This window comes from Nipponia nippon, unplaced genomic scaffold (genome assembly GCF_047370975.1).
Source record: "Nipponia nippon isolate SJK-2023a ecotype South Korea unplaced genomic scaffold, ASM4737097v1 scaffold_13, whole genome shotgun sequence".
Taxonomy (NCBI): domain Eukaryota; kingdom Metazoa; phylum Chordata; class Aves; order Pelecaniformes; family Threskiornithidae; genus Nipponia; species Nipponia nippon.
This window is the reverse complement of record NW_028262324.1, coordinates 15,086,723-15,105,081: the sequence shown is the minus strand read 5'-3', so window position 1 is coordinate 15,105,081 and position 18,359 is coordinate 15,086,723. Positions and strand designations below refer to the sequence as shown.

The 18,359-nt window shown below is 47.1% G+C and overlaps 1 protein-coding gene across 8 annotated transcripts in view; it reads left to right on the top strand.

Moving 5' to 3' along the window:
- MYT1 (myelin transcription factor 1) overlaps positions 1–14,618 on the top strand; it is a 68,939-nt gene extending 54,321 nt beyond the window's left edge. For all 8 annotated transcript variants that reach the window (XM_087750248.1, XM_087750246.1, XM_087750247.1 and 5 more), the window contains 7 exons: positions 3,231–3,293; positions 3,857–3,940; positions 8,101–8,322; positions 8,902–8,993; positions 9,912–10,015; positions 10,135–10,278; positions 11,755–14,618. In XM_087750248.1, the coding sequence (XP_087606374.1) occupies positions 3,231–3,293; positions 3,857–3,940; positions 8,101–8,322; positions 8,902–8,993; positions 9,912–10,015; positions 10,135–10,278; positions 11,755–11,895 (850 nt within the window). In that variant the 3' untranslated portion in view covers positions 11,896–14,618. The remainder of the gene's footprint in view (positions 1–3,230; positions 3,294–3,856; positions 3,941–8,100; positions 8,323–8,901; positions 8,994–9,911; positions 10,016–10,134; positions 10,279–11,754) is intronic.
- The last annotated feature ends 3,741 nt before the right edge of the window (positions 14,619–18,359 follow it).

The window sequence follows — 18,359 nt, the reverse complement described above, 5'->3', positions numbered from 1 at the left end:
ACTGGGGAAAAGATAATTGTAAATTTTTTTCCAACACCACTTCCATGGAGCCAGCCTATTTTTGGAGGCTGATTCTCCTCTGAGCTCCCTGCTTTGCTGAATCCAGTTTCAGGATTATTTAGACACTGAGGTATTCGTAACTATAACTGAAGAGCCTCTATTGAGAGTAAAACCTCACGGGGGACTTCACATTGCACAGGCTCATCATAAAAAAAAAATAAATATGTCCTGTGTCCTCTATGCAATCAGTGATGTTTGGAGCCACGGTAAGAATAGTCAAGTCAGGTGGGAGCCCCTTTGGTCATTAAGGTGGTCAGTAAAGCCCCAAACCCCTTTTTGGTGGCCCGGAGGGCAGTGTGGGTCTGGGACTGCTCCGCACCCCACCACCAATGCGGGTGCTGGTGCCAGGAAAAATGTTCATTAACTGCCTTCTCCTTATCACAGAGGGGCAAAAAGTAGCTGGATTAGTTGATATTAATAGAATATGCTAGTGGAGGGAAAGGACTCGCATGATTAGCACTAAGTACACTTAATCATGCATTATAGAAGATATACATTTTGAAAGAACCTCTTAAGAGAGCTTTGCTGAACTGGTGTTTCTCCAACAGCCTTAAAGAATAGCCCAGTGATCAGGCAATTAGCGTTAAAGATATTAAAAGCTCTCAGGAACAGTGCCCATTTCCAGTAAGGGCCCGGAGAAAAAGCAAATGGGGTCGTCCCTGAGACCCAGCATTGCGCCGAGCCTGGCTGTGCAGCATCCCTTGCTCGCCTTGGGCATCTGATGTCAGCACTTTTTATCAAAATACTATATAAAACAGGAGACTTCTGGTCAAAACAAAGCTTTTTAATGTTATTTCCCAAGTACTCCTTTTTTTTCTATGTCTTGGTGAGGATGGGAGTAGGGAAGGGAGGAAGGGAAGAAGATCTGGAGATATTACAGATAGCACAGTCATCACTTTTCACAACTTCAGATAAGGCCATGTCAGTGTTTCTATTATAAATTCTATTTCAGGGGTTAATATCCCTGATATAAAAAAATAGCTCCAGGCTGGAACATGCAATAAAAGGTCTCTGTCAGTATGATTTGTCTCCAGATAATTAAAAATAAAACTCAAATCACTTCTCTCCCTTTTTTAAAAGTCCTGAAAGGCAAAAGGAGTTGGGTGTTAGTGTTTTCATAATTTCATCCCACCCTGAAGCTAGAACAACAAAGAAATAGTTTTGCTTTCTATTTTAACAGCGTATAACAGGGAAATGTCACAGTCATCTCCTAAACCTGTAATTTCTAAATAAGTTAAAGAATTTTTAGTTTTTGCGCCCTCATCGGGGTCCTGCTGGATGTGTTCCCTCTCTGACTGCACCGGACCTACGTGCATTTATGTTTTCCTGGGTCTGGGCAGGCTGAGTCTTGGTCCTGACTCAGTCTCCCTGTCACCCTTCTGGGACCAGGATGTTCCCTGCTCTCCCACCCTAGGTAAGGCGCCAATTTTTTTCGCCAGTGGAGACTCTTCAATGACTCACAAATGCCAAACCCTCCCTCCAAGCTGGTGCAAAGAGGATAATTATGATATTTTCTAACAAAAAAAAAAGAGGACTTTTTCAAAGGCTGTTTTCTAAGCTGCAGAACTAAAGGCATCTGTGGAAATCATTGATCCATTGACTCTCAGGGGCCAGAGCACCCCAACTATACCATTGCCTAGGTCAGGCATGAGCTTTCCCAAAAGCAGTGGCCTCAGGGGCTGCCCGTGCACCGTCATGTGTTGCCCATCAGTTTGCTGGGGTGTCCTGGAGACACATCGATCCCTGCTCTGCGGCGGGGTACAACCAGTGCTACCAAACCAGGCACCGGTGGCTTTAAAACTGGGGATTGAGAAAGTGGGGGCACAGCAAAATCCTTTCTCAAAGAGAAAGGGCACTCTGCAAGCCTGCGGTCATCCCATGAGCTTTGCTCGCTCCGGCTCAGAAGCGAGGGGCTGAGACCCTCCCGCTCGTCCCGCAGCAGCACTGTGGATTTCCTCCCCCTGTACTAATCACTTGACTGAAACAGCCCTGGCTAATTGGCAGGCTGGCGTGCACATCCTCGCCGAGCACTCCTCACCTCTCTTCCTTGTCCCCATGACAACTTTTATGTCTGCCGTGTCACCTACAGCATTTGGAGCAGATCTTTGTGCTCGTGGTACTCCATATCGCCTCACCTTTCTCGCTTCTGCGCCCTTAACAATGCAGTGCTTAACTCGTGCCATTATCTTCACTGCCGCTCAGCAGGGCTCGCAGCCCCTGCTAGCCTTTGTGCAGGTTTGTGTGACCACAGAACTATTCTTCAGGCTTTGCTTTCCATCATGTCCCGGAGTGCTGGATGCTTACCTTCAAACTCGTGATCATGGCTGCATCTTCAAAGACCCCTTTGTAATGGCAGTGGCTGAGGACCAAGGTGCAGATTTTGTACTGAAGCACCAAAAGCTGCTGGTGCACCGTGTGTGGTGACATGGTGATCCCCAGCCCAAGGCCCTGCAGGCAGCTATCCCCTTGCAGACCCCTCTGTCCCTTGCCCATGGTGTTAGGGAGGGAGGAGACCTGAGGTTAACCTAACCTTTTTGCTCCTATTCCTTCATTAGTTCCATCAGAGGCATCAAACGGTTTCTGTTTGCCCTCGGTGAGACTAGCCCCCGCCAAATCACCTAGAACTGAGCTGAGACCTTCTGTTGGGCTTCCCCTTCGTGTTGGCCGAGGTGGCCCTGGAGGATAAAGCTCAATGGCCAAGTTGTCCAGAGTTGTAGGCTACTTTTCTCGTTTCTTGTCTATGCTTGCATCCAGCCCAATAGCCCTGGATGCCATCTCTTTACGTCTTCCTCAGGAAGACGGATGTTGTCCTGGAGGTCTCTTTTTGGCTCCTTTGTTATCATCTCCTGAGCTGTCCCCTTCATGAGGGTGAGGACAGAGGCTGGGACTCACATCCCTCCGCTGGAGAGCAGCTACCTGCTGCTCTCCCAGCATCCCCACCTCTTCCCACTGATGTCCCTCTCCAACGCTGACAGCGTGCAGCAATGCATTGACTTTGGTGTCATGGATATTACAGACCAGATCTTGTTCTTAGGGAGGGAGAAGGGGCAGGAAGAAAAACCTGCTTCTGTGTTGACAGTCCCTAGATTTCTCTTTGAAATGAGCTGTTGCAAAGCGCCGGTCCCCTGCTCGGATCCCCAGGCTAATCTGAGCATCCCTTTCCTCCGCAGGTGCCCTACTCCTGGTTGTGATGGCTCTGGTCACATAACAGGAAATTATGCATCGCATAGAAGGTAAGATCTCCCTTAAATTATTTTCTCTGTAGCCTCTTTCTGTTTTTTTTTTTCCCTGCAGTGGGCAGAGTTGTAAAGTTCTGAATAAAACATTAATGTTACTGACAACTGAAGCCTATTTTCATCTCTTTAATCTGACTTATCTTTTTTTTTTTTTTTGATGTTTCCAGCATCTGATTAGAAGCTCCCTTCAACAGAATAAAAGACAAAGGGTCAGATTTTAGCTGATGCAATGTTCCTGTTAATAATGCTACCTATTTATGACTTCTATTATCACTTTAGAGCATTAATAGCAGAGATCTGAGCCTTCTGTTTCAACAATTCCATTAAACATCGCAGGCTGTTAGCAGATATCTTCTTATCTAGACACCATTAATTACTGTCCATCTCCCTCAATTTTTTATTTTTTTTTTCTCCTGACTTCTCCTCGTGATGTGAAGCTGCAAAACGAGAGAGATCAAAAACACTGTGTGAAATTCAAGGGAAAGATGACTGAAGCGGGGGAATAGCAAATGCAGTGATTCTGCCAGTGAGACAGGCCTTTCTTCTCTTTTTAACCACAGTCTGTCAGGCTGCCCTCGTGCCAAGAAAAGTGGGATCAAGATCACCCCGACAAAGGATGACAAAGAAGACCCAGAGCTGATGAAGTAAGTCTGGAGAAAACTCCTGAGCAGACCCTCTGGCTCGATCCCCTTTGCCTCGCACAGATTTATGCGGGAGAGCAGCATCCATCCCGCATCCTCCCTTGCTCGCGCAGCTCGCAGCATCATCTGCCTGCGCTGGAGCAGGCGCTGCCAAAGCTCTTCTGCTACTTTCTGTGGAATTTTTCCCTGATCTCAAAAATGGTGGTGTAATTTTGAAATTTGATTGGAAAATTGGGTGGCGGGGAGGTAACGTATTTTTTTCGTATTTGTTTTTGCAGATGTGAAAGGTAGGCTGGTAGGGCATGACTAGTTCCTCTCCTACCTGGGCTTTATATAATCCTAAAAAAAACACCAGTGCTGTAAATGAGGGTAAAACCCCACAGCCAAGCAAAACGTTGCAGGTTTTCAGGCAGTAATGGGCAGGCGAGGGGTGCTGGAGGGCTCACTTAACTCCCAGGAACGTGGTAGAAATAGGAACTGAGTCGGGTCAGGATGCAGTAACCCCGAATAAGGCACGTTTGGTAGAGTCTTTGCCACGGCTGAATATTCAAAGCGAACAGAAAAAGCCTTTCTCTGCTGCCTCGGGCTGAATTTTTCAAAACATCCCAGGGGGTTTATTACTACTGGGGACAGAGATTTTAAATCTCAGTCTGCCTCAGGAGCTTTGATTTGCTGTGAAATCCATTTGTCCTGACTTTTACCAAGCCCAAGCATCACAGGCTCGGCGTCCAGGCCCTGACGTGAGGTTCGGGGTCTGCGCCTCGACCCCTCACACAGCTACGGGACATCAAAGCCTTTGCAGCAGGGCTGGGGCCAGCACTGACCCCAGCATCCTAGTTTTTGTTAACCCAGAGCATCCCCAGCCTTTCTGGAGCTTGTCCACTCACCCAGCAAGTGCAGGTGGAAGGGGCTAAAAAGAAACATGGAAAAACTTATCAACCCCCTCCAAGAGTTTCTGGATGCCCACAAATGCTGGCATGTCTGGCCAAACCCCTTTGGCTCAGCAGACTGTCTCCAAATGCATCTTTTTTTCCGTATTTTAGCCCTAGGGCAGGTCTTGCCCTTGCAGAAGGTGAAAACCTCTATGTACCCCGGCTTTGCCCTGGAGCAGAGGCTGAGCCGGAGCGGGAACCGGTGGGTGTGGAAGAGCCCCATGGGGGCTGCGGGAAACTGGGATGTGCAAGCTGGGGGAAGGACCTTTAAGAAAGAGATGATATTTGAGCCATCTGCTCAGTTCTTACTCCTCAGTCTACAGGAAGGAAAGCCTCCCAGTTAAATGAGCCGTGTGATGATTAGCAGGAGTTAGCGGAGTTTATTAAAAATTAAGCCACCTAGTCGAGAATCTGTGGGAAAAAATCCTTTTTTGGCTCAAATACACTAAATTGCTGGTGGCATTGTAATGCTGTGCCATTAACCAGTGACACAGCGAAGGAAAGGACAAGCAGCAAACGCTGTCATGCAACTGTCGGCTGTGGCACATTTGCTTCTTTTACTGCAGTCGGAGGCCCCCGGTTGGGAGGTCGCCCCTCTCCGCGTTCTCCCCAGGGACATGTGCCCTGCGGGGCTGGGAAAGCCAGGGCTTTGATCATCCTTGTCTGCCCCATTCGAGGCTAGGACTGGTCGGGGACGTGCCAAGCGGCTCCCCCAGTGTGGTTTCTCTGCAAAGAGATTGCTTCCCAGTGCCAGGAGAAAGGAGCTTTTACAGGGCTGTTTTGTTAGGGTGCAGCTGGTGCGTGTACAGGAACAGGGGGTGAGCTGGCAGGGCACCCCCAGCAGAACGATGGTCCCCCCTGGCATCCTCACCAGGGGCTGGGTCTTTCCTAGTCCACCCTGAAGGTGCAAATGCTGGGAAGCTAAAGTGGCAAGAAATGGGGTTGGAGCGTCAGCAGAGCTGGGATTTTCTGACTCCTAGAAAGCTGGTGCCATCCGGGGGCTGGCTGTGGCTCTGCTGCTCCGTCGGCAGCGGGACTGCGGGTGCGGGTGCAGGCAGTGCCGGGTGGACATGGGGTCACCGTGGCATGAGGGCATGAAGGCATTCCCCAATGGTGTCCCATGGTTCAAGCAGCAGCCCCCACTCCTCCAGTACGTCAAGGAGGAGCAGAAGCTCCTCCAAGACGTGCAAAACAACACGGTACAACGATCCCGTCGCTGCCGCCATCCCCTAGCCCTTGGCAAGCTCGTGCTCTGCCTCCCGCAGCAAGGTGCGCCTGGCGCAGGGTTGCATTAAGGAGCTTTGGCTCTAAATCCTCCTCCGTCTGCACCGAGCGCCACTTGGAACCCGGCCGAGTTTTGCACATTGCCACCGAGGAGAAAGTCATTTAGTCCCTGTTGTTTTTGCTGTTCATCCTTCAAGTAATTTGCTACAGACGTGATTGAACAGATCACCTCAACCTTCAGCCCAGCCCTGGCATAAAACGGAAGCATCCACGGCCTAATTGATCAAACGCTACTGGTGCTTCCGTTAAATAATAATAATAATAATAATAATAAAAAAAATAAAAAAATGTCCAAGCCAGCTGTTTTGCACAATAAGGCTCTGGTTTATTTTTTAACAATGAACATGTAATGAAAGTTAAATTAACAGCATAAAATATGTAACGGTTGGGCTGTAACGGCTGCATACTAAACGCTGGGGTTTGTCTCTTTCTCTCTCACTCTTTTTTTTCCCCCTCTCCTTTTCCTCCTGAGGATTCAGTAATTTGCTCGTGATCATATAAAAGCAATGATGTTATGAATTTACTGAGGATCCTGCTGGCAGGGATATTATAAGTGAATTGTGCTGCATTTGCAGCTGATTAAAATCGAGATCAGCATTTTTCAAATTATCTTGGGAAAAGGCTGGGTGTACCGCTCCCCCCTTCTGCTGTCATCTCCCTTTTGTATGAAATATAAACAATCAGGGTAATCATTTCTGCGGTGAAATGCAGCTTGCAATTTTCAGGAGCAGCTCAGCGGATATTTTGCTGGGGAAACTTAAGTCCCTAATTGCTCTCAAACTGAGGACACGGGGTTATTTTTGCCATTTCTTATCTACTTTTCCTCCCACCCCTCCTTTTTTAGAGTAACCTCCCTTGAGTAATAAACTTTTAACTGTATTTATAATTGACTAGCATCTTTAAACAAATGCAAACCAGAGCAGAAACCTTAACAGATACACCGTGCTTTGTCGAATGGCTGAATTTAGTGAGCCTGCCATTAGGCGGGGAGTTTGCGAGCCGGGAGGAAAGAGGTGCCTTTTAGAGAGGCGCTCATCCTCTTGGCAATTAGCACAAGTTCTGTCAGTGCTTCCATGATGCCACTTGCAGCTCCTGTGTGCTTTAACTGGCCGTAAACGGTGGCAGAAGCACGGGGATGGGAGGGCTCATGTGCTGCCTTGACGGTAATTCCCACTTTTACCCCCTTGCGAGCACAGGTTGATCTCTTGGTAGCTGCGGAATGTGAACCCGGAGGAGGAGGAGGCAAGCGAAGCTGTGCTGCGGCTGCAGGCTGAGTGGTGCTGCAGGGTTTATTTGTCCTGTCTGATGGGGTACGGGCTCAGAAACCCCTTGGACACCCTCCTTGCAGGAGCAGGTTTGCAGCTTTTCGGTGCACAGGTTGCAGCCTGACCGGCTGCCAGGTCAGGGACTGGTTCACGGGGAAGCATTGCATTCCCGTGGGCACAGGCAGTGCTCCTAGATTGCGTTGACCATGCTAGTGTAGGGTGATAAACCTGATGACCCTGGGCTCCTCAGCAGCAACACCGGGCAGAGCCGGCTGTAAATGTGTGGTGGTTCGGTGCAAGCGTGTCAGCCTTGGGGTAACGTCGGGATCCCACATCAGGCAGCCCTGCCTGCTGCCTTTGCCCTCAATGAGGCACGAAACACATAGTTTGGGACACCACTGGGACCTGCTTTTGCTGCAACTGTGAGTGCGATGTGACCTCCGCAGGCTTTCCCTCTTGCAGGATTTACCTTCGTTCTCTTTGGCTCTTTTGAAGGGGCAGCCATAGCTCTTTATTTCCCATCTGCCATTTCCATCAACTGAGCATCTACCCCGTAAAGTCCAGAGGAGATCCCTAAATGCCAACGCTCTCTTCCCAGGCTTCCTTGTTCCTGCTTATCCCTAATTTCCTTATGTCCCTCTTCATTCCCGTGCTGTAATTGTTGGTAATTCCCTGTGCCCAGGTGTCCAGTTCCTGGCTGTGTTGGGCTCGGACACATCAGCGGCAAATATGCCTCTCACCGGAGCGCATCAGGGTGCCCTCTCGCAGCCCGCAGGCAGAAGGAAGGATCGCTCAACGGCTCCTCGTTTTCCTGGAAGTCGTTGAAGAACGAAGGCCCAACCTGCCCTACCCCAGGCTGCGATGGCTCTGGCCACGCCAACGGGAGCTTCCTCACTCACAGAAGGTAAATCACAGGGTTGAAATCACCGGGAGTGCGACAACATTGCCACGGACTAACCTACCTGTAGATGCTGCTTGAGCATCGTTCAGCTCTTCATGCAAGGCTCAATAGCTGGTGCTTTTGCTGCTGACCTCACCCACATTGCTCCAAGGCTGGAGCTTTCTGCATGGAAGAAACTGCGTAGTTGTTTTAATATTGCAATGGTGAGATGTGGATTGGGCAAAATCATGAAAATTGATAATATAACGCCCTTCCATGAGCAAGCCAGAACAGGATTTGGGCAGCCCAAACGGGGTTTGATGCCCAAACCAGCCAGACTTGTCTCACCTTCCTCACCTGTCATGCACTCTCTTTTAGGAAGCAAGGTGGTTTTTACTCTTTGTTCAGAGAAAATTTCTCTTACTTTATAAGTGCGGAGTTTTGTGGCATTATTCATAAAGCAATTTCCTCTGTACCATAAAAAGCTTTTAGAAGCTGCTGTCTTGCAGCATGAACTCCACCAAACGGTATGTGTGTTTGTTGGGAACATAAGCACCTATAAATACCATGAGTTTATGAAACCCCTTTTTACTCGCTTTTCAGTTTGTCAGGGTGTCCAAGAGCTACTTTTGCTGGGAAGAAAGGAAAACTCTCAGGGGATGAAATTCTCAACACAAAGTTCAAGACCAGCGATGGTAAGGATTTTCACTCCTTTTGCTTTGCCGGTGTGGCAGGGTATTGAGCGGGTAAATCTTTTTCTTTGCAGACTGGGGAGGTTTCAACACAGAAATCTGGCCTCAGACTTAAGGTTGTCCTGTGCTATGAACACCCATTTCTTGGGATCCCTGGGTATTGGGGGTGGCATGGTACTGGCACTGCTCCCCGAGTGATACACTGGGACGGAGCAGGTGAAATGATAAAGAAGGAGTTTCCATAGTGAAATTCCAGGCAAAAGAATTAATGCTGAAATTGAGATATTTTTTGAAATATTCACTGGCATTTTTACAAATCACTTGCAGTCCTTCAGCGATTTTCACCTATTCAGGGCTTTTAATCCTGCAGATATTTCTGGATCTGGAATTCTGTTAGCGATGGCACTTTGCATTTCTAGTGCTATTACTGAGGTTTCTGTGGTATTTGACAAGGTTCAGGCATTTGACTTGAATACTTAGATAGTTTGGAATCTATAAATACCTGCACTCTTCTCAAAATATTGCTTTATTTTATGAACCTTGTAATTTCTAATCAAGACATGCATTAGTTTTTTAAATGGCATCTTCCCAAACTCAGGACTGGACAGAGTGACCTGAGTTTTCAGGGCAATCAACCTTGCAGGGTGCATGGAGGTGCTGGACTCCAACCGCTATGCCGTCGTTGGCTTTTGCATTTACATATTGACCTATAAAGTATCATTGAACCGTGATGCTAAAAACCTTACTAAAAAAATAAAAATAAGCAGGTGAGGTGTGCATCCTATTTCGAGGATGTAAAAGCAAAGGTGAGGACTTTGTGAGCGGTGATGTCTATGCAACAGGATGGGCTCAGCAGAAAGCCCAACATTTTTGCTTATCCCGCAAACATTTGCTGACTTCCCGTGACCTTCTCTCCCGTAGTTCTGGAGAATGACGAAGAGATCAAGCAGCTGAACAAGGAGATCAGTGAGCTGAATGAGTCCAACTCGGAGATGGAAGCAGCCATGGTGAAACTGCAGTCGCAGGTTTGTGTGCTTGGACGTGCATCCAAGCCCACGGATGCATGGCCAAGCCCCTTTGCATGGGTGGCGGTGGGTGCCGTCACGTGAGGGTTGGTAACCCTGCCATGCGCCTTGCTCTGCAGATCTCCACCATGGAGAAGAACCTGAAGAACATTGAAGAGGAAAACAAAATCATAGAGGAGCAAAACGAAGCCCTGTTCCTGGAGCTCTCAGGGTTGAGCCAGGCTCTAATCCAAAGTCTTGCCAATATCCGCCTTCCGCACATGGTAAGAAACTTTGACAGCGCTCGCCCCAGCTGGCTTGATGGAGGGAGCTGCGCCAAACCCAATTCACGATAAGGCTTATGTACAATTAAAGAGTGGGAGAATTTCTCTTTATACACCTACATGTCCTTTATAAGATCAGTACTTTTGCCTTATCTCTGAAGCTTGCATTATATCTCCCTATTGTTGTCATTTTCTGCTGATCTCCCTTTGTATCTATTGTTCTGTCTCATTACATCTGGGAGCATTATCACAAAATAGGAAACTTTATCAAGGGCACCCAGTGCCTTTTAGGCTAAGACAGCACAAGCAGAGATCAGGAGGGATTGGATTTCAACGTCAGAAAGATCTTACAGCTCCTATTATAATGCAGGTAGTTTCAATTCCGTTTTGAATAGCTGGCAGCCAAAGAATAGCATTCTTAAAGAGAGTGTATTTTGTTTAATTTAGCAAGGTCTAACAGCCCACAGCATGTTACACAGAGTTACCACAAAATGAAAAGACTGCATTAAAATAGTAAAACCACAAAAGGCTATTAATTACCTTCTCTCTATTCCCAGGAATGTAATTACTGTTGTCAAAACCAGGTGCGTGGAGGGGGGGCTCATGTTGTTGGGGAAGCTGTCCTCTTACAACTCGTAAAGACCATCACAATGATCATAGGAATGAGCTTTTGATTTATTTTTTTTTTGCCATCATTTTTTTTTTGCCATCATTTTTTTTTGGGAATCCTTTTCATTGGGGTTTGTATTTAATTCCAGGCTGGTTGGAGAGAAGCCATTCTCCAGCAGAGCAGTTTTGGATAGTATTCACCCAGCTGCCTAACTGGCAGAAAACTGCTCGCTGAGTGCTTTTCTGTAAAGTATTTGACACATAAAGGTCAAATAAACTGTTCAGCAAATATTTTTTCAAGGTTTCAGGCAACTCCAATTAAATAATGCCCACGAGACTGGTATGCTCATTTTATTCCTGTTCTTTTTCTTCCTTTTCCCTTTCTTTTTTCCCCATTAACTCCTCGTTAGATATTTGCAAGGTTTCCACGATGCCCCTCAAAAGCAAAAGCTGTACCGCAGCATCGTACTGGTGTGGGCAGATGCGAGCCCAAGGTGACCGGGCTCCTGTCCTAACTTTGCCTTTGATGCCCTCTGTGATGCTCAGCAGTCTCTGCCTCCTCTCGTCCTCCAGCACTTCACTTCCATGGCTTAATTCAGCCTCAAGCCTGTCAAACTGCCTGCACATGCTTAACCTGATGCTGTTAATAGTTCCATGAGGCCAATGCATACAATTAAGGGCCCAGTTAAGATCTGGCAGGATCAGGGGTTGCGCGATGAGATTCCCATACGTACAACACCACGCACAAAAAGGGTCCGACGTAGAGACCTTTGGCTGTTGGTACATACAGATGATTAATTGCGAAGAAACATCTCAGCCTCTTCCTGCTCTACTGCTAATGCTTGTATTTGGCTTTTTTGGCTGCAGGAGCCAATTAGTGAGCAGAACTTCGATGCGTATGTGAACACGTTGACCGACATGTACACCAACCAGGAGTGCTACCAGAACCCGGAGAACAAGGACCTGCTGGAGAGCATCAAGCAAGCTGTCAAGGGCATCCAGGTTTAGTGCCGTGGGATGGAGACAAGCAAGAGAACAGACTGTAAGATGGAACTTTCCCTCCAAGTATTCAGGTTTACAAGTTAGAAAACTTGTTCAATGAATGAAAAAAAAAAAAAGAAAGAAAAAAAAAAAAGGACCAAAATGTAACCAAGAGGCCATTTCTGAGACATGGAACTGATTGAACTCAATGTTCTCGTTTACTTAACTTTGGACCTTCTTGAGAAAAATAGGATTTTTCTACCTGGACCACGAGGTAGATCAGGATGGAAGGCTAAATTCCCCAGTAGGCTGTGGGGCTTGGTAGCTGGTGAAGAGCAAGCATCTTTCATGAGTTGCCATGCTCTTGCAGAGCTGATCCAAGAGTTAAACCGTTACAAGAACAGGGTCTTGTCTGATCCAAGACTAGCATACGACTGGCTTAAACCCTCATGTTGTCTATGGTTGTATGTCCAGATCACCTACTCACACATGAATTATGTTCTATGTTGCTACAAGTGCTGGAGCTGCAAGCTACCTGTAAATCTGAACCTGTGCTGGGCCTCCCAACCCCGAGGTGTTCAGATATCCACTGGGCATGGGAACTCTGAAGTATTATAAAGTAGCTTATTTTTATTTTCTGAAAGAAATCCGAAGAGCAGTTCTGGATCTCCAGTGGAAAGCGCAATGGAAAAAAGGTTCTCAGGGAAGCTTTTGGAGTTTGCAACTACAGTATTCCTTTGTCTGTCTTAAATATGAGAATAGCTATTATGAATAGGTCAATACCAGATATTTCATACGGAAGAATTCTTAATGTGTCATGGTCCGGTGTATATGATTTTTTGGAAGTCTGTTTGATGACAGTTCTGGTTCTTTTCATTATTGTGATCATCCTTGCAGTGGCGCAGTACTGCCAGTCCAGAGATCATACATCAATGCCAGAGAACATTTGAGATTGCGATGAACAAACAAAAAAAAAAAAAAAAAAGAAACAAAAACCAACAAAAAGAGAGATGTTAATTGGTGGCCAGCAAAGTGCTTACCTACTGCGAATCAGTAGTTGATTTCTTACAGGTATCCACAGGGCAATGGGCATTTTTTGGTTTGGTGTTCTACGTTTTGCGCAAAACCACTGCGCAAGCGCCATTCTGAAAAAAAAAAAAAAAAAAAAGAAAGAAAAAGAGTATTCAGGTATTGGGTATTCTTCCAAAGAAGCATTTTGTAAGCAGCTCGGTACACGCAGCCCACTGTGCACTTAAAGAACAACTCTATGAATGTCTTTGCGATGCTGCTCTCCAGCACCCGCTCCATCGTGTGCGGAGCCGGCTGTCACCCCGCGGGTTCGCTCTCCCCCACCTTCGCTCCCGTCCAGAGCCCGCTGTCCCCCTGCTGCAAACGCTTTGGAAGCGGAGGGGGGCAAAACCTCCCGAGGGGTCTCAGTGCGGGGATCATCCATGTCCCATGTCCCACATCCCGCATCCCTCCCGGCGGCGGGGCGGGCAGAGCTGGGGAGGATTTTGCTGAACCATACTAAAGGCAAGACTGTGGTGTCGTTTCGAGCCCAATCCTGCAGATATTTAGGGCATAATCCACGATTTAGAGAAGTCAGTAGAAAGCTTCCCAGCGATTGCAGCGGCCACTGGATCCGGCCTTGAAGCTCACAAGTGACTTGACTCGTGTTGGTTCCCCTGGTGAGTTCAACAGGGCAGCTGGCATGGGTGGGTTTGCTCACACGCTTAAGTGTTTGCAGGATCAGACTCCACGAGTTCACTTATTTTAGAACCCATTCCAAGTGCAAAAATACAAAAGAAAGGGAAAAAAAAGAAAAAAGATAAATAATTTGAGGTGTTAAAAACACAATGTTCTTAACATGTAAATAGAGTCCAAATTGATTGTGACTGCAATTCAGTTAGTATTTAAAAGTAGAGAAATTGCACTTCCTGGAAGAAAGAGAGAAAAAAAAAAAAAGTAGTTAGTTTAATTATCCTGTAAATTATTTAATTTTGGCAAGATGTATGTAATTTATATTTACAACACCTTATGTTAACTTTTTGCTATTTATTTAACTTTTTTATTTATTAATTTTATACTTATTTTAAACTGGACACCGCACCATAGAAAAGAAGATAAAAGAAGCAAAAAAAAGTTAAAAATTAAAACTTTTGACCATAAAAAAATGATATTCCAAAAAAAAAGAAAAAAAAGAAAAAAAAACCTATCTACAACTCCTACTTGTAATTTTGATGCAACCAAGTTATTTTTTATATATTTTGTTATTTATTCTTTTAACGATGGGAATTTTTTTAAAGATATTTTATAACTGAGACATTTTGATAATTTTTTGGTTTGTTTTTTTGTGGGGGCAGGGGCACCGGGGGAAGAGAGACTTTTTCAGTTTTTCTTTTCTTTTTCATTCATATTGTTTCAGGCACTGATAACAGGAGATGAGAATTCTGTATTTATTATTTATTTAATATTTAAGTCGGGAAAAAAATGAACTGTGCTCTTGTTGTATATTTATTTTGTCGTTTGTGTGTCAGTTATGTGATGACTGAGTACTTGTTTATGTGAAGGAATACTGTTAATATTTAAATAATAAAGAGTCACATTGAAAGTTATAGCAGGCTACATGTTATTCTGTGAAAACGAATACTGTGATCTACTTTCCTCAGGAAATGTATTTTGCAGACAGAACTTCCTTATGTAATGGCAGGGTTATTTCGTAATAAAACCCAGTTCTGTTTGTGACTTTAGTTCCTATGGTCTTTCTTCGAGCTGCTGCCAACGTCCCCAGCGGGTCCCTGATGGGCTTCGTCCTTCCTCCTGCACTGTGGCTTAGAGGGTCAGCGCGTGTCCCCCCCCAAACCTGGCTCTCCCCGCCTACTAAATTGGGGGATTTGGGGAGAAATGAGGTTTGGTATCTCTGAAGGTTTTGAAGAATAAGGAGCTGTCACCATCTGGCCAAGCGGCTGCCTAAAATCCCTCCGGTCCCATGATGGGGAGAATCAAAAGGCCAAGCGAAGGTATGTATGTACGTAGTTGGTTGCTGGGGCCCCTTTCCCAAGGCCGGAGGGCTGCAGGCAGCATTCCGCCGGGCAGGGGTCGCACCCCGCACCCCCAGCACTCAGCATCCCCGGGATTTCGCAGCTTCGTGCTCCCGCAGGCGGTGTGCGAGCAGAGGAGATGCCGTCGGGAGCGGTGCAGGAGATGCCAGCCCTGGGACGGGACACACAGATGAACACTTTCCCCTCACGGATTTACAAAAAAGCCTCGCCAAATTAATCTCTGAGGTTTAGCTAAAATGCTGGGAGATGGTTTGTTTTTGTCAACAAGATTTCTTCACTTATATCTGCCTGACTGCGATGTTCACAGATTACCTTCCTGGAAGAATGGAGCTTTTTCACTGGCAAAACAGTTTACGTTTTGAAGCGGTGGCAGCGAAGAGAATTTCTCACCTGTCTCTGTGTTGGAGACGACATTTCTGAAGTCGCCGAAATTCAGTTTTGCTTTGCTGCAGCTTCCAAGGTGAAATAAGGTAAATCATATTAAGGCCATTTGGAGCTGAGTGAGTTGGGTCAAATGGGAATTTCAGGCAGGTGCATCACCAAGAAATTCAATTCTCTGATTAACTGAGCTGAACTCTCCTGACTGTCCCTGTGCAGAGGCACAAGAGCTGTTGGGTTACGGCAGGAGGTGGTAGCTCTGCTGCAAAGACACAAGGGTGAAAGGCAGAGTAAAATGGAGCCAAAAGGGTAAGAACTGTAGCCAGAAAAATTTGCAGCAAAATTTTGGATAGAAAGAAGATTTCTTAAAGCCTTTCCTCAAGTGTGTACATGGCCATGGGTGTTCACTGGAAGTTTTTTCTGTCTTCATTGGGTGTCTGCAAGCTGTCCTGGGGCAGGACAATTGGCAAAGGCTTAGGACAGGCTCATGGGGATGGTGGAGGAGAGGATATCCCTCCTGCAGAGGCTGCAGTGGATTCTCTTGTCGTGCTAGTGGGTTTCCAGGGCCAGCGTGGTGGACAAGTGGGCTGCCAGCTCTGCCACCAGCTCTGTCCTCTCCGCCTCCTTTGCAGGACATGGTAGAGAGATCGCAGGTGCAATTAAAAGTGCAAGGCAGGGGCTGATAAGCGTGATCAAACTTAGGGCCCACGGTTTCCCCCAGTTGTGACTGACAGCAAAATCAGGAGTTACTAGGAGCCATGAAGTGACAGAGCCACTGTGGAGACACCAGGGATGGTTTGGTTCAGAGCCTTCGTGCTGACTGTGTGTGTGCAGCAGTAAGAGACCTTCCCTCCGCTCCCACTGCAGCCCCAGCTCCTGGCACAGGAGATGTCCAGGGACACAAGGCATCCTGCCTTATCTTCATGTTGAGACAAGCCGGAGACTTCACTGCAGCACTCTTGGCTCTGCTGAAAGCAAGCGCTCCTCTTGCTTCTGCCGAGCTCCTTCTCCAGCTTCTTCGTATCAGCATCTGAGTGGTCAGATGTAGGACCTGCTCTGGATCCCCAAGCCATGTGGTCCCAAACGCTTGAGCAGAAACACCCTCAGGAACGAGGACTGCTGCAGATCAAGCCCAGGAGCTGTCTCAGTCCCAGGAGCTGTGGAGCACGAGCCCCAAGGACAAGCTCTCTTTGAGGCTTTGCTGGACACAACTTAAGAGTCGATGGGGTTTTGTCCCCTCCACAAAGGGCTGCACATCTTAAAAGGAGAAAAACAGGGTGAGTCATGCAATGGTTTACCTGAACTGGCTGGCATGTTGTTTTTCTGAAGGGCACATAATTGTTTTATGGGGGGTATCGCTAGACTTTGCACCGCCGAGCAGTTCCTTGTGCCAATATTTGATTATGATGATAGAGCTAATAGACATGCTCGCTTGTCCTTTCTTAACGAATTGGCTGTGCTGCATAATAGAGCGGTTAGATTTGTGTTAAATTGCAGCTTTGGGAGCCATCACTGTGAGATGTTATCTTCTCTGAACTGGCGTCCTTTATCGCAGGGAAGGGAATTGAATTGGTTTAAGATGGTACACTGTCAGTTTATAGGTGTGCTTAGCAGAGCTCTTAAGCCTCCTCCAACACACGTAGGGTGAGAGCTGAACAGCAGAGGAGAGCGGGTCTTTTGCTTCAAGGATGCAAGGGAAAAGATACTTGTCAGCATATGGTTGTTTCTAAACACGTCGATAAATCATTGACCAACGAGAGTGTCATTTGGCCTCACAGAGGCCACCGTTAATTATTAAAAGCTGCTAATGACCCGTCCCTCCGATCTCCTGCTCAAGTGGTACCTTCCACTTGTCAACATTTACCCAGCCTCTCCCGGAGAGCCACGAGCTCCAGCGATGGCTTTCGGGCATGCGTAGAAAGGGGTTTCTCTCCCAGCCTCGTGCATTTTTTCTGATTTTTCCTCCCCCTGCCCCAGAGCTCCTCTGGGTGAAGTCTCAGGGCTCGGTCCATCTCACCCTCCTTCCACCACCAAGGTGTCCTGAAAATCACACAGCTGGGTGGTCAGGGAGGGGTTGCTTCGCTCTCCATCAGGTTACTGGGGAGAGAAGGCAACTTTGTTCTTCAGAGCTCCCATTTGGCCTCGAATTCACCCCTCTTGGGCCCTGGGAAGATGATGCTGAGGCTGAGGAGCAATCGGATGGGCTGGAGATGACACTGCAGCCAAGGGAGCAGCCCCCGGCGGGAAGCTGCTCCCCTCCCAACCGGCACCGAGCACAGTCTGGCTGGATTAAAGGCTCTGGCCCGCACTTGTTAACACACTCACTTCTCCTACGCTTTTATGAGAAGATATTTCCTGAAACGACCTTCCGCTTTGTACAGAAGGGCTCGTGGGATTGAGGCTGTAGGAAAGCATGCGGATGATGCATTCTTCAGACAAATAGCTCTCGTTATTCCAGATGCCTTCATCCCCTTCTTTCAGTGGGATGAATAAATCACCAATTGTTGTAAAAGCGGTAGTATTAGATTTAAAGACATTTTCGACCCTGTCAACAAGGAAGTATAACAGCCATTAAAGCCTGCTTTCATTTATATAACTGCAACGCTCTCTTGTTTGAATGTCAGTGACTATCCGTGATGATCTGAAGAAACGCGAGCCACGAAGGGATAGAGCAAGGACATATGCTCTGCCTGAGCTCCAGGACTAGCATGAAGGGCTGGACCACCCCGGGAGGACCGGTCCATGCTAAGATATGATGTCTGACCCCGCAGCATCATGGCCACAGTTAACTCCAGCACGCCCTTATTGATGCCAGGATGTGCCACAACTTTTCCTTGCCTCTTCCTTACTTCCAGTGAGCCCCAGAGTCCACCCAAACTAAGCACGAGGCAATGGCCAAATGATTTGGACTCAAAGAGGGGCTAACCTGGCCTTAGCACCGCAGGGGAGTTGGTTTTGGCCTGAAGCTCATCAAGCCCAAGATCAAGGATCTGCTCCTCAGGTTTTGCCGTTTGCCACAGGACTCCTTCTCGGGCTTCAACATTTACTAAT